This window comes from Oncorhynchus clarkii, chromosome 22, assembly GCF_045791955.1.
Source record: "Oncorhynchus clarkii lewisi isolate Uvic-CL-2024 chromosome 22, UVic_Ocla_1.0, whole genome shotgun sequence".
NCBI lineage: Eukaryota > Metazoa > Chordata > Actinopteri > Salmoniformes > Salmonidae > Oncorhynchus > Oncorhynchus clarkii.
The window spans coordinates 27,485,784-27,500,059 of NC_092168.1; the positions used below are offsets into that span (position 1 = coordinate 27,485,784).

Genomic DNA, 14,276 nt, shown 5'->3' on the forward strand with positions numbered 1-14,276 from the left:
GTTGTTATTTATGTTCATGACCTGCTTGGTTTGATTTGTGTGCTGCTTTCCCATCCATAGGATAGAGATGTGAGGGAGGGTGGGGTTGAGGGGGAGAGGGTAGATGGGGAAATTGGGGTGAGGTTAAAAGTGGCTTGATGGGCAAGAAAAAAACAATACATCCTGTAGGATGAATTACTGTTCAATTGTATTATATGTCATTGTACAGGAATAATAGTAAAAAATTAAATAAATAAAAAAGATGATGAAATGCCATTGGAAGAGGCTAATGAAAGCAGGAAGTGATTATGACTGGAGTCACTAATCAGTAAGGTGGATGTGATTGCTCTGGTCTGATGAAGGAAACATGCAGGTTAGGCAGGGCGCTTGATTGCTCGGGCCTGGGCTCACGTCTTTGTCAAGATAAATGAGTCAGGCAGCTGTTGACATGCTCTTAATTGAGTGTTTGACATTATGAGCCTCGCATGAAATCACTGTGACGCTAGAGTGACTCAGAATGGCTCCGAGGAGGAGAGAGCGAGGGATGAGGGAGTGAGCACAAGAAAGGGCTAGGTTCAGGCAGATTAATGGGTGAATCCATTACCACAAGAGTATTTGTGCGCCCATTAGGCCCGGTGCTGTGTAGTAATGTTTCCTGTCGTCATCCTGGCCTTTCCCTCTCACAGGTCCTCCTCTGAAGCCATTAGAGCACAGTGGGGGGCTGAAAACACACTCATTTCACACTGCTTGCCATGTCACACACACACACAGTGTTTCCCTTTGCCGGTAATTGCCAGCTTTTGGCTAATAACAAAAAAGAAAAAGCTGATGAATAAAATTGTTGCCGGCCAAATTGACCGGGAGAAAAAACAATCCCATTGCAAAATAATGCTTTTTATTTATTCGATGGAAATACATTTGACCGCCATGCTTATCGGTCTATAGGTTGATTTGCTAAATTTAGTGGAATTATATTGGTGCGTGTGTATTTTTTAGTTAGTCATCATGTGTCTTATTTATCACATGTGCACAGCATATTTTGAGCGGACTATCACTTGTCAGACCGCGCTAGAGATGCTGCTGCAGCTCCTCAACTTGTTGCTACTGGGGTGAAACGTGCTTTTATAAGCTCAGTCATTGTGCAACAATTCTAACAAATCGCGTGTTAAAAACAATTTTGATGGCCACGATTTAAAAAGCGCTACTGTTTTTATTTCTCTGGTAATTGAATCCCGCCTCCCATTCGCCATTAAAGTGCATAGGCAGCGGTAGGCAGGCTATCAGTGCATCACCAACACTTTGCAATGTGTCCTGAAGGCAGTATGCATTTTGAAAACATACTTAATTTTACACGTACTTCCAACCATAGAAACATGGTGGCAATTATTTTATAAAGACTTCCTCATATGCTGTTGAAACCAGCATTTCTCTCTCGTTCTATTGGTTTTCTTATCAACTTTATTTCATTGTCCAGAAGCCAAATGCACAATCCTAGTCATATTGGCGTCCCATCCTGGTTGTTGCATCTTTAGATTCCCCCTCTAAGTTTCTAACAGAGATGTTGATCTCATTAGATGTGCTGTTTAGCACAGTGTTTTCCCACGAATTGCATTTTGGCAAATGTTTGGAAATGACATTTTATTGGCTACTTCATTACAGGAGTTGCATGTTCTGTTAAGATTAATTACCATAATCTAAAAGTGATTTCTGCAATTCTGAGCACTGTGGGTGAACGCCCTAATGGGTTTACACCAATTCATATGGGTCTGGTAAGTTTCTCAAATGGCCGGTAAATTAAAATCTTCACGGTCACGTTGTCAGTGGCCACATTGTCCTAACGTAAACCCTGTAAACCCTCATGACCGCAATAGTCAGTCAGTGAACATATCGCACTAAATATCACATAAATATCATATAGGAGTATATGTTTGTGAGGACGTACTCATAAATGCATAGGACTCCAGCCCTCCGGTGGGATAGAACTGCCAGGACAGTGTCTTTATCTGGACTGAGTCAGTTCTAACCACACACAGTGTAAACACATTTCCTATCAATTAAAGTCTGCAGATAGACACACACACCGAAAATGTATTCATGTTTTGAGTTGAGCGTTATGTAAGTAGTGTGGAGCTGTTATTTTGGTCCTGAAGAGTGGATCGGCACACATTAGGGAACTGTATGGTAATGAAACACAACAGACCTTCACTGTGTCTATTCTGGCAGCCAGTTTACTCTTAAAGAAGGGTAATTAGTATAAAATGCCTGTCTGTCTTGGTGAATTAGTGGCTGCGGTGAAATGGCTCATATCTGTGCTACAGTAGGTGATCCCTAACCCCCCTTCCCCCAATGGTCTCTTCCATTCTCCTCTCCCATCTTTTCTTCTAGCTCTTCATTGTGCAGCTGTCTCTCCTCTGCCAGCCTGAGGGCTCATCTTGAGTGAAGTGAGCTGTAATGGCAGATGTCATCAACACACGTCTCCATTCCCACAGTATCCACCTGACCCTTTTTTTTAAACTCTCTGTTATCTCTGTCGCTCCCTTCTTCTTTTTCCTCTTTTCTCTCTTTGCTCTGCATTTTTATACTTTTTTCACTGTACCCCTGGGTCTGTTAGTCTCTTGCTCCCTCCTGCCTGCCTGCCGTGGGGTCAGGTTGTACTTTGTATTGCAGCTGCTAAAATGGATGGCTTTTAGTGTTCTGTTCTCTCCCTTTCTCTCACACACGTCCCCTGCTCTCAGTCAGGTTCGGCCCTCAGGTTCTCAGCCAGCATCTCCAGGGCCCCACAGCTGAGTCCACACACACATTAGACATCTTGTCCCCTCGCGCAGGTCATGTGGAATGACAATGTTTCACTTCTCTCTTCTCTTTTCTATTAGAAAGCTGTCTCCTGCCTCTTGTTGTTGGGTCATTCTATAAGATTTCAATCACTTTCTGACTGCACCACTTTTGATTTTAGAATTCAAATAGTGTATTCGGAAAGTATTTCAGACCCCTTGACTTTTTCCATATTTTGTTGCGTTACAGCCTTATTCTAAAATTGATTCAATTGTTGTTTTCCCCTCATCAATCTACACACAATACCCGATAATGACCAAGCAAAAACAGGTTTTTATAAATGTTTTCCAATGTGTTAAAAGTAAAAAACTGAAATATCACATTTACATAAGAATTCAGACCCTTTTCTCAGTACTTTGTTGAAGCGCTTTAGCAGCGATTACAGCCTAGAGTCTTCTTGTGTATGATGCTACAAGCTTGGCACACCTGTATTTGGGGAGTTTCTCTCATTCTTCTCTGCAGTTCCTCTCAAGCTCTGCCAGGTTGGATGGGGAGCGTCGCTGCACAACTATTTTCAGGTCTCTCCAGAGATGTTAGATGGGATTCAAGTCTGGGCTCTGGCTGGGCCGTTTAAGGAGATTCAGAGACTTGTCCCGAAGCCATTCCTACGCTGTCTTGGCTGTGTGCTTAAGGTCGTTGCCCTGTTGGAAAGTGAACCTTCGCCCCAGTCTGAGGTCCTGAATGCTCTGGAGCAGGTTTTTATCAAGGATCTCTCTGTACTTTGCTCCGTTTATCTCTCCCTCAATCCTGATTAGTCTCCCAGTCCCTGCCTCTGAAAAACATCCCCACAGCATGATGCTGCCACTACCATGCTTCACCGTAGGGATGGTGCCAGGTTTCCTCCAGGCGTGATGCTTGGCATTCAGCCAAAGAGTTCAATCTTGGTTTCATCAGACCAGAGAATCTGGTTTGAGAGTCCTTTAGGTGCCTTTTGGCAAACTCCAATTGGGCTGTCATGTGTATTTTACTGAGGAGTGGCTTCCGTCTGGCAACTCCACCATAAAGCCCTGATTGGTGTAGTGCCGCAGAGATGGTTGTCCTTCTCCCATCTGTACAGAGGAACTCTGGAGCTCTGTCAGAGTGACCATCTGGTTCTTGGTCACCTCCCTGACCAAGGCCCTTCTCACCCGATTCCTCAGTTTGGCTGGGTGGCCAGCTCTAGGAAGTCTCTTGGTGGTTCCAAACTTCTTCCAAGTAAGAATGATGGAGGCCATTGTGTTCTTTATTGCTGCAAACATTTTTTGGTACCCTTCCTCAACACAATCCTGTCTCGGAACTCTACGGACAATTCCTTCAACCTCATAGCTTGGTTTTTGCTCTGACATGCTCTGTCAACAGTGGGACCTTTATATAGACAGGTGTGGCTTTCCAAATCATGTCCAATCAAGTTGTAGAAATGATCAATGGAAACAAGGTGCACCTGAGCTCAATTTTGAGTTTCACAGCAAAGGGTCTGAACACTTATGTAAATAAGAAACTTTTTTTTTTAAGTATAAAAAAATAAAATGTATACGTTTGCAAAAATGTCATGTCATTATGGGGTATTGTGTGTGGATTGATTAGGGATTTTTTTGTTTTATTCCATTTTAGAATAATGGCTGTAACATAACAAAATGTGGAAAAAGCCAAGGGGTGAGTACTTTCCGAATGCATTGTAGAACATCCCTGTTTTTTAGTCTCCAACAATGGTATATTATAGAACAGCAAGAGGACAGGATTGAAAGAGGAACATATATTGTCGACGTTGCAGCTGCTTCTTTGTCCTGAAGTAGGCCTTGCAGGCAAAGTGTTGATGATAAAATGTCTCCTTTTGATCCTTTTTTGTATTTTCTTTTCCACAGTACATGGCTCCAGGGAATATCCTAAGCCTTGACCATGTAGCCTAAATCTTTACTTAACTTCTTATGGGGCAGGTAGGTGGGACGTTAAGCTTTATTGACGCTACCATCTTGTTAATCCAGCCGCTGTGTCAGATTTCAAAAAGGCTTTACAGCGAAAGCACACCATGCGATTATCTGAGGACAGTGCCCCGCATACAAAAACATGAAAAACATTTTTCAACCAGGCAGGTTTGACACAAGTCAGAAATAGCGATATAATAAATGCCTTACCTCTGAAGATCTTGTCTGTTGGCACTCCAAAAGGTCCCAGTTACATCACAAATGGTCCTTTTGTTTGATAAAGTCCTTCTTTATATCCATAAAAACTCAGTTTAGCTGGCGCGCTTCATTCAATAATCCACCGGTTTCCCTCCTTCAAAATGCATACAAAATGAATCCCAAACGTTACCAATAAACTTATCCAAACAAGTCAAACAACATTTATAATCAAACATCCGGTACCCTAATACGTAAATAAACAATACAATTTAAGACGGAGAATAGTATGTTCATTACCGGAGATAAATAACAAAGAACGCGCATGGAAACACTACAGCCAAAATGGAAGCCACTTAGAAAAACTACAACTTCTAGCTAATTTTTCCAAAAACCAGCCTGAAACTCTTTCTAAAGACTGTTGACATCTAGTGGAAGCCCTAGGAACTGCAATCTGGGAGGACTTCATGTACTCATAATAAACATGAAAGCCATTAGAAACAGTGGTAGGCTGAAATTATTTTTTGTTGTTGGATGGTTTGTCCTCGGGGTTTCGGCTGCCATATCAGTTCTGTTAACCTTTCTGATCTCCCCATCCCGGATCCGGGATCGTGAATACAGACTCAAGCTCATTACCATAACGCAACGTTAACTATTCATGAAAATCGCAAATGAAATGAAATAAATATGCCATCTCTTAAGCTTAGCCTTTTGTAAACAACACTGTCATCTCAGATTTTCAAAATATGCTTCTCAACCATAGGAAAACAATAATTTGTGTAAAAGTAGCTAGCTAGCGTAGCATTTAGCGTTAGCATTAGCGTTAGCATCCAGCACGCAACATTTCAACAAAAACATAAAAGCCTTCAAATAAAATCATTTACCTTTGAAGAACTTCTGATGTTTTCAATGAGGAGACTCTCAGTTAGATAGCAGATGCTCAGTTTTTCCAAAAAGATTCTTTGTGTATTAGAAATAGCTCCGTTTTGTACATCACATTTGGCTACCAAAAAAACCCGAAAATTCAGTCCTCAAAACGCGAACTTTTTTCCAAATTAACTCCATAATATCGACTGAAAACATGGCAAACGTTGTTTAGAATCAATCCTCAAGGTGTTTTTCACATATCTCTTCGATGATATATCGTTCGTGGAAGCATGGTTTCTCCTCTCAATCAAATGGAAAAATACTTGCACATGGCTTTGCGCACCAGTTTCGACGCAGGACACCAGGCGGACACTTGGAAAATGTAGTCTCTTATGGTCAATCTTCCAATGATATGCCTACAAATACGTCACAATGCTGCCGACATCTTGGGGAAACGGCAGAAGGTCTAAGCTTATTCCTGTCGCATTCACAGCCATATAAGGAGACATTAGAAAACAGAGCTTCAGACATTCTGCTCATTTCCTGTTTGACGTATCATCTTGGTTTCGCCTGTAGAATGAGTTCTGGGGCACTTACAGACAAAATCTTTGCAGATTCTGAAACTTCAGAGTGTTTTCTTTCCAAAACTGCTATGCATAGTCGAGCATCTTTTCGTGACAAAATATCGCGCTTAAAACGGGAACGTTTTTTATCCAAAAATGAAATAGCGCCCCTAGAGATGCAACTGGTTAAACTCACAGACATTATTTAAACCATTTTTGAAACTTTAGGGTGTTTTCTATCCAAATCTACCAATTATATGCATATCCTAGTAACAGGCAGTTTATTTTGGGCACACCTTTCATCCGGAAGTGAAAATACTGCCCCCTACCCAAGAAAGGTTAACTTTACCATTGTATGACAATGTTTGAATCTTACTGTTTGGTGCCCACTTCCTGCTGTACCTTTTAGGTGCCCACTTCCTGTCTGAGGTTATTCACTTCCTGGTTATGTTGTAACCTGTGTGCTGACTTCCTGTTGTGCCCCTTTAGGGAGGAGGAGGAGAGCCTGCGCGATAAGATTCGTGTGGACCACGAGCGTGCGCTGCAGGAAGCCAAGGAGAAGCTGAGGAAGTCCCGGGACGAGCTGCGGGCTGAGATCCAGACGGAAAAGAGCAAGGTGGTGGAGGACCTAAAGAAGAAGAAGGAGGTGCCCAAGCCCCTGCCCCCTGTCCCCATGCCCAAGGTGGTGGGGGTCAACGATGGAGACCCCGTGGAGCCTGACGTCAAGGAAAAACGAGACAAGATCAGAGAGGTGAGGCAGAAGGAGGGAGAAGGGGTGGGGTTGGGGGGTGTGGATGAGTGTGTGTGTGCCGGTGCGCGTGTCCTTATCTTTGTCTTTTGTCTGTCCCTATGTCACGGTCTTCTCTGTGTGAAAGGGAGATCTAGGAGACAGAGATGTGTCTGATAGTTCAGATGCTCTTTCTGCGATGCTGAGTAGGGACCGACAGACAGACAGCCAACCTGAGACCGTTTTCCCCCATCCGTCCATTCTTCCTGATAATTACCTCTATCATGCCTTTCTGAATGCCACTTAGTCAGAACACTTACTGCGGCACGAGGCAAGCCCATTTGCTCTAAACCTTGCTTTTGTCTCCCAATGAGCCTTTTGTTCCCACATAATTATCATTCAGAGAGTATGCTGCCTGCCATACACTCATAGCTATCCGGCGGCTGCCTGATTACTTTGTGATTGTGAGCACCAATCATATCTCTACAGAACAAAGGCCAACTGTCATAAACAGCAATGTTTTCAAGGAGGGAGGATGGCTATGTGTCGTGCTATTGCAAAATGTTGTAAAATCTTGCGAGACTCTTCATCAACCGCTTTTAGTTACTCCTTGTCTTGTCACATTGTCTAACCAATCTTGTCATGGAATGGGAATGTGACACACCATCTGTCCAACCAATATCGTCTCTGGAATCATCTCTGCCTTATAATGTTTCTACTTGGACATGTAGCCTTGCTCAAGGGCACGTCGACAGATTTTTCACCTTGTCGGCTCCGGTGATTCGAACCAGTGATCTTTCGGTTACTGGCCCAACACTCTAACCACTAGGCTAACTGCCAATTATGTCACTGGGTCTTGAAAAATATCTGACTTAAATGTGAACACAAACTAAATGCAGAGGGGATATTGTGTGTAATTGTCATGCCACTCAGCCGTTGTCCCTAGAAATAGAACCATCTTCAATGTTCAGATTCCCACCATATACACTACATGACCAAAAGTATGTGGACACTTGTTGAACATCTCATTCCAAAATAATGGCCATTAATAGGAGTTGGTCCCCCCTTTGCTGGAGTTGGTCCCCCCCTTTGCTGCTTTAACAGCCTCCACTCTTCTGGGAAGGCTTTCCACTAGATGTTGGCACATTGCTGTGGGCACTGTGCCAACAGTGTTTTTTTTATTTACATTTTTTTATTTGACCTTTTATTTAACTAGGCAAGTCAGTTAATTAAGAACAAATTCTTATTTTCAATGACGACCTACGAACAGTGGGTTATCTGCCTTGTTCAGGGGCAGAATGACAGATTTTTACCTTGTCAGCTCAGGGATTCGATCTTGCAACCTTTCTGTTACTAGTCCAAGTCTCTAACCACTAGGCTACCCTGCCGCCCCAGGGTAGTTTGTCTATGGAGATTGCATGTCTGTGTGCTCGATTTTATACACCTGTCAGCAACGGTTGTGGCTAGAATAGCCGAATCCACTAATTTGAAGGGGTGTCCACATACTGTTGTATATGTAGTGTACCATATCTCCTCCACCATATTCATTTTTCCTATTGGGACCAGAGCATAAATGCTTGCAGGGATTTTTGTGCCATTGAAATCCTTTGTCGGGCCGCCTAAGCGTTTTTCCAAACAATATGTATGTTTATAAACATTTTTTAAAAAAAAACACTTTTTCGGGAAGCAGAAATGCTTTCAGTGTAAACTTGAATGACTAAAACCAGATTTAAAGTACAGTACCAGTCAACGTTTTGGACACATACTCATTCCAGGGTTTTTTTCTTTATTTTTACTATTTTCTACATTGTAGAATAATAATGAAGACATCAAAACTATCAAATAACACATGGAATCATGTAGTAACCAAAAAAGTGATGAACAAATCAAAATATATTTTATATTTGAGATTCTTCAAAGTAGCCACCCTTTGCCTTGGTGACAGCTTTGCACACTCTTGGCATTCTCTCAACCAGCTTCACCTGGAATATTTTTCCAACAGTCTTGAATGAGTTCACACATTGGAGAAATGTGATGAATTGCAGTAAATTTGCTTAAATATAACATTTCTACACCGCCAAGATAAGGGTCCTCTACAATAACAGAAAGGCCTGTGTTGTACTGCATTTATAAAGAGATATGTGTGTGTGGTATTCCCCATGGAGCTGGGTACTGTAACTGTAAAGCCCTGATAAATCGATAGCGTAATTAGGGCTTTTAAATGGTGGCCCATAAAGACCGTAGAGAAGAGGATAAGGCCACCCTCCTCCTCCTCTCTCCCTGCCTCCATCTCTCTCTCCATGAGCAATCCCCACAGTACATAGCAAATGGCCCTGTGTGATCCTTAATATGATCCATATGACACCACTCTATCCAAGATGGTGTGTTTAAATATCACACGTCTCCTTTAGGGTATGATAAAGCGCTCTCTCAATTCAATTCAATTCAAAGTACTTTATTGGCATGGGAAACATATGTTTACATTGCCAAAGAAAGTGAAATGGATAATAAACAAAAGTGAAATAAACAAATCAAAAATGATCAGTGAACATTACACTCACAAAAGTCAAAGGAATAGAGGCATTTCAGATGTTATATTATGGCTATGTAGAGTGTTATAACGATGTGCAAATAGTTCAAGTACAAAATGGAAAATAAATATAATTATAGGTTGTATTTACAATGGTGTTTGTTTCACTTGTTGCCGTTTTCTTTTGAAAACAGGTCACAAATCTTGCTACTGTGATGGCACACTGGTATTTCACCCAATAGATAAGAGAGTTTATCAATATATTTTTTTGTTTTCGAATTCTTTGTGGGTCTGTGTAATCTAAGGGAAATATTTGTCTCTGTGGTCATACTTTTTGCAGCTCAGTTTCCACCTCATTTTGTGTGCAGTGTGCACATAGCTTGTCTTCTCTTAATTTCTTGATGCACCCATCCCGTTACCGGGAACATTTTCGTCAACATCCGCTGAATTGCAGAGTGCCAAATTCAAATTACTAAAAATATTTAATTTGAATTAATTCACAAGTGCAATGTAGCAAAACACAGCTTAGCTTGTTGTTAATCCACATGGCGTGTCAGATTTCAAAAAAGTTTTTCGGCGAAAGCATACCAACCGTTTATGTAAGGTCATCTCTCTCAGCAGACAAAACATTAAACAGCTAGCAGCCAAGTAGATTGGTCACAAGTCAGAAAAGCAATAAAATGAATCACTTACCAGTTACACAAATGTTTCTTTTGTTCCATAAAGATTATTTTTTATCCAAAATACCTCCATTTGGTTGGCGCGTTATGTTCAGAAATCCACAGGCTCGAGCGGTCACGACGGGGCAGACAAATTCCAAATAATATCCGTAAAGTTCGTAGAAACATGTCAAACGTTTTTTATAATCAATCCTCAGTTTGTTTTTACAATATATAATCAATAATATTTAAACGGGTACTGTAGCTTCTTCAATAGGACAGACAGAGAAAATGTCTGCTCCAAGCTGTTGCGCATGCAAAACGCTGCTGGCACCCAGCCATCCAATGACGCGATGTGATCTTTCTCGCTTATTTAAAAAAATAAAAGCCTGAAACTATGTCTAAAGACTGTTCACACCATGGGGAAGCCATAGGAAAAGGAATTTGGTTGATATCCCTTTAAATGGAGCAAAGGCAGGCAATGGAACAGAGAGCTTTCAGGAAAAACAGCACTTCCGGGTTGGATTTTCCTCAGGTTTTCGCCTGCAATATCAGTTCTGTTATACTCACAGACAATATTTTGACAGTTTTGGAAACTTTAGAGTTTTCTATCCTAATCTGACAATTATATGCATATTCTAGATTCTGGGCCTGAGAAATAGGCAGTTTCTTTTGGGTACGTTTTTCATCCAAACATCAAAATACTGCCCCCTACATTCAACAGGTTAAGAGCCGCGTGTGCTTTCACACTCCCGGCATGGCCATCCGTCATACCCAACCACAGTGTAATGACACCGATTTCTCATAAATGTAATACAATTGTATTCGTTACATGCTTCGTAAAGGAAAGAGAGACATAATGCTAACTTACAGGCCTTCCCAACAATGTAGAGAGAAAGATCATAGAAAAGTAAAATGCATAAATAAATCTAATAACAAATACACAATTCGTAATGATAACTTGGCTATATACAAGGGGTACCGAGTCGATGTACAAATAAAATGCTTACTTACAAGCCCTTATTAACCAACAATGCAGTTATGAAAATATTTACTAAATTAACTAAAGTAAAAAAGTTACACAATGACGAGGCTATATACAGGGGTTACCGGTACCGAGTCAATGTGTGTGGGTACAGGTTAGTCGGCGTAATTGAGGTAATATGTATATGTAGGTAGGGGTAAAGTAACTATGCATAGATAATAAACAGCGAGTAGCAGCAGTGTAAAAAAAGGGGGATCAATGCAAATAGTCAGAGTAGCCATTTGATTAGCTGTTCAGCAGTCTTATGGCTTGGGGGTAGAAGCTCTTAAGGAGTCTTTTGGACCTAGACTTAGCGCTCTGGTACCACTTGCCGTGTGGTAGGGTGGCTGGAGGGTGGCTGGATGGAGTCATTGACAATTTTTAGGGCCTTCCTCTGACACTGCCTGGTATAGAGGTCCTGGATGGCAGGAAGCTTGGCCCCAGTGATCCTCTGACACTGCCTGGTATAGAGGTCCTGGATGGCAGGAAGCTTGGCCCCAGTGATCCTCTGACACTGCCTGGTATAGAGGTACTAGATTGCAGGAAGCTTGGCACCAGTGATGTACTGGGCCGTACGCACTACCCTTTGCGGTAGGTGACGTGCTTATGCCATACCAGGTAACAATGCCAACCAGTCAGGATGTTTTTTAGGATGAATTACTTCTCACTCTGAAGCACCATTCTGTGTTATTTGTGAAACAGAAAAGTAATCACCGCCATGCATCTATAGAATAAATAAATGAGAAAATAAGATCCATTCCCCACAGCACAGTGCTATAAGCCTAATTCCCCATCTAACACGACTCTCCACTCTGCAACAGATTAATCTCAAGAGAGCCAATCTAGGTTTCTGCTCTGTGTGATACACACTGTAGTAAGCTATGCCCATCTGATACCGCCCTATATCCCCAGAAGAGAAACACTATCTGGTGACCAGCATCCATAATTCATGAGAATGTATGCCTCTATACATTATGTATGGATGTCATGGATCTATATTTCAACACTGTCCTCTCTGCTGGAACCCACCTCGGTAAGTGTGGACTTGTTTGGCCACGCTATTTCATTACCATTTTGGTGTCGATTAGCACATCTCCGAAATGGAGGTGGTGAGAAGAAAGGGAGATGGGTGGAAAAGACACGTCTGTATTCCAGGCAAACCAGAGCAGCTAAATGCTAAGTATAAGCCTAAGAAGCAGGATGGTGCTACGTTTGATTAGTGCTGGGCTGATGGAGAGAATGTGACAGGAATTGGCACAGGACAAAACAACCCCCAATTCTGCTCACCTCGGGACTGTTGCCACGGTAGCGCACCTCAGTGTTGTTATCTCTGTATGTGGTGTTTGAACAGATTAAACGGAAGCAGGGAAAATAATTTATCCTGCCTGGATTAGCGTGAGAGATGAGAGAGGTAGAAATGGATAGACTTGGGCGCTATCGAAATTGTCATACCTTCATACCGACCTTGTGCCATACCGGGATATCCAGTAATACTGGCACTGAACACAAGGGGATCTGTTTTCAAACCCCACTAATCCAAAGGTTACCAATGCTAACAAGTAGATGTAAAATCTCAGAGAGAATGCGAACTAAATGCTAACAAGTAGATGTAAAATCTCAGAGAGAATGCGAACTAAATGCCAACAAGCACATGCTAACAAGCAAACATTGCTAACAAGTAGATGTAAAATCTCACAGCTAACAAGTAGATGTAAAATCCTAAACTTGCCAACAAGCACATTGCAAACATTTTTATACAGTCTGACCTAAACTTTAGTATACTAGTAACCAAAAAATGCTACTCTGCTGCACGCACAAAACAATCAGGGAGGAGATTTTCTGCTGTTACCAAGCGACTAACTAGTGACCAACTAGCAACTAAATTAGCAAACCAAATGCACAACTGCAGAGCATTAAGCATTATTTTTTTTTACTGTTAACTTAATAGTTCTAAGATATCTAGAAAGCAAGTATTTAGTCTTAAATTCCGTACTGTAACTAGATCACATGACGCATACTGCACAACAGTGAGTGACTCACAAGGCTCCAGTCTCGGTCTCTCATCATTGTGTGCTTGTAAACAAACATCACGTGACTGGGGACTACCGGTAACCTTCATAATGAAAAATTATGTGACAGGTTAAATGAAGAATGCAATCTTCTTTATCTCCTAACGTATTGTATGAGTTGACTGCAGGTATTTACTTAAAAAGTACCTCCCGTGGATTTTTCCAAAGACACCGGCGTACGGTATACCACCCAAGCCTAGAAACTGAACGTTTTTTTTCCCCATGTTGTCATCCTCCTGGCTTACTGGGTTGCGTACCTGCCTTCATGTGTCTAGGGGTTTGACTGCTTCACAATTGTTTTTATGAGGCCGACTCTGTGTGACGCTGAGTGGTGTGTGTTTGAGAAGAGGTAGGAGACTGCACGCAAGATAACTTCTTTGTTTCACAATTTGTATGGTTTATTTTTAGTCGTTACATTTCTGTTGCCCCATAAAACGTAATGTTCTCCCTATTGTATAGTATTTCTACTTGCCTGACCCAGACAATCTCGTCATGACAATGCAATAATCCATTCAGTATCCTTTCAACTCGAACAATACGTAGTACTGGGAAATGGGAACGGGATTGTGTCCATGCCCTCTCTGTATGTGGCTGCCTTTTGAAACACTCAATGACAGGTGAACTCTCTGGCTCTAATTTATAAACTATATTCTCTTAGGGAGCATCTGCAAACGGACAGCCTTTGATCCATGGTCCTCTCACCACTCGTTAGGGACCGTTCAGTCTTGGCAGGGAGAGTGAGAGGAAAGGAGTGTTTCTTTGTTTAGAGTGTTGGCCAGGCTCTCTGGGACCTATAGAGGTCAGAAGAGGGGTGTGGTGTGTTGGCCTGCGATACAAGGAACCCTGGGGGGGAGAGGACTGGGGAGCACAGGGACCACCACTTCAGTGCCAGGTTCATGGCTGACCATATACCCAGCATAGTGAGAGAGA

General features: G+C 42.0%; 1 protein-coding gene across 1 annotated transcript in view; it reads left to right on the forward strand.

Annotated features, from left to right (window-relative positions):
• LOC139380713 (mannosyl-oligosaccharide 1,2-alpha-mannosidase IB-like) overlaps positions 1-14,276 on the forward strand; it is a 125,055-nt gene that overhangs the window by 23,538 nt on the left and 87,241 nt on the right. Inside the window, exon 4 of the mRNA XM_071123664.1 lies at positions 6,827-7,088. Coding sequence (XP_070979765.1) covers positions 6,827-7,088 — 262 coding nt within the window. The remainder of the gene's footprint in view (positions 1-6,826; positions 7,089-14,276) is intronic.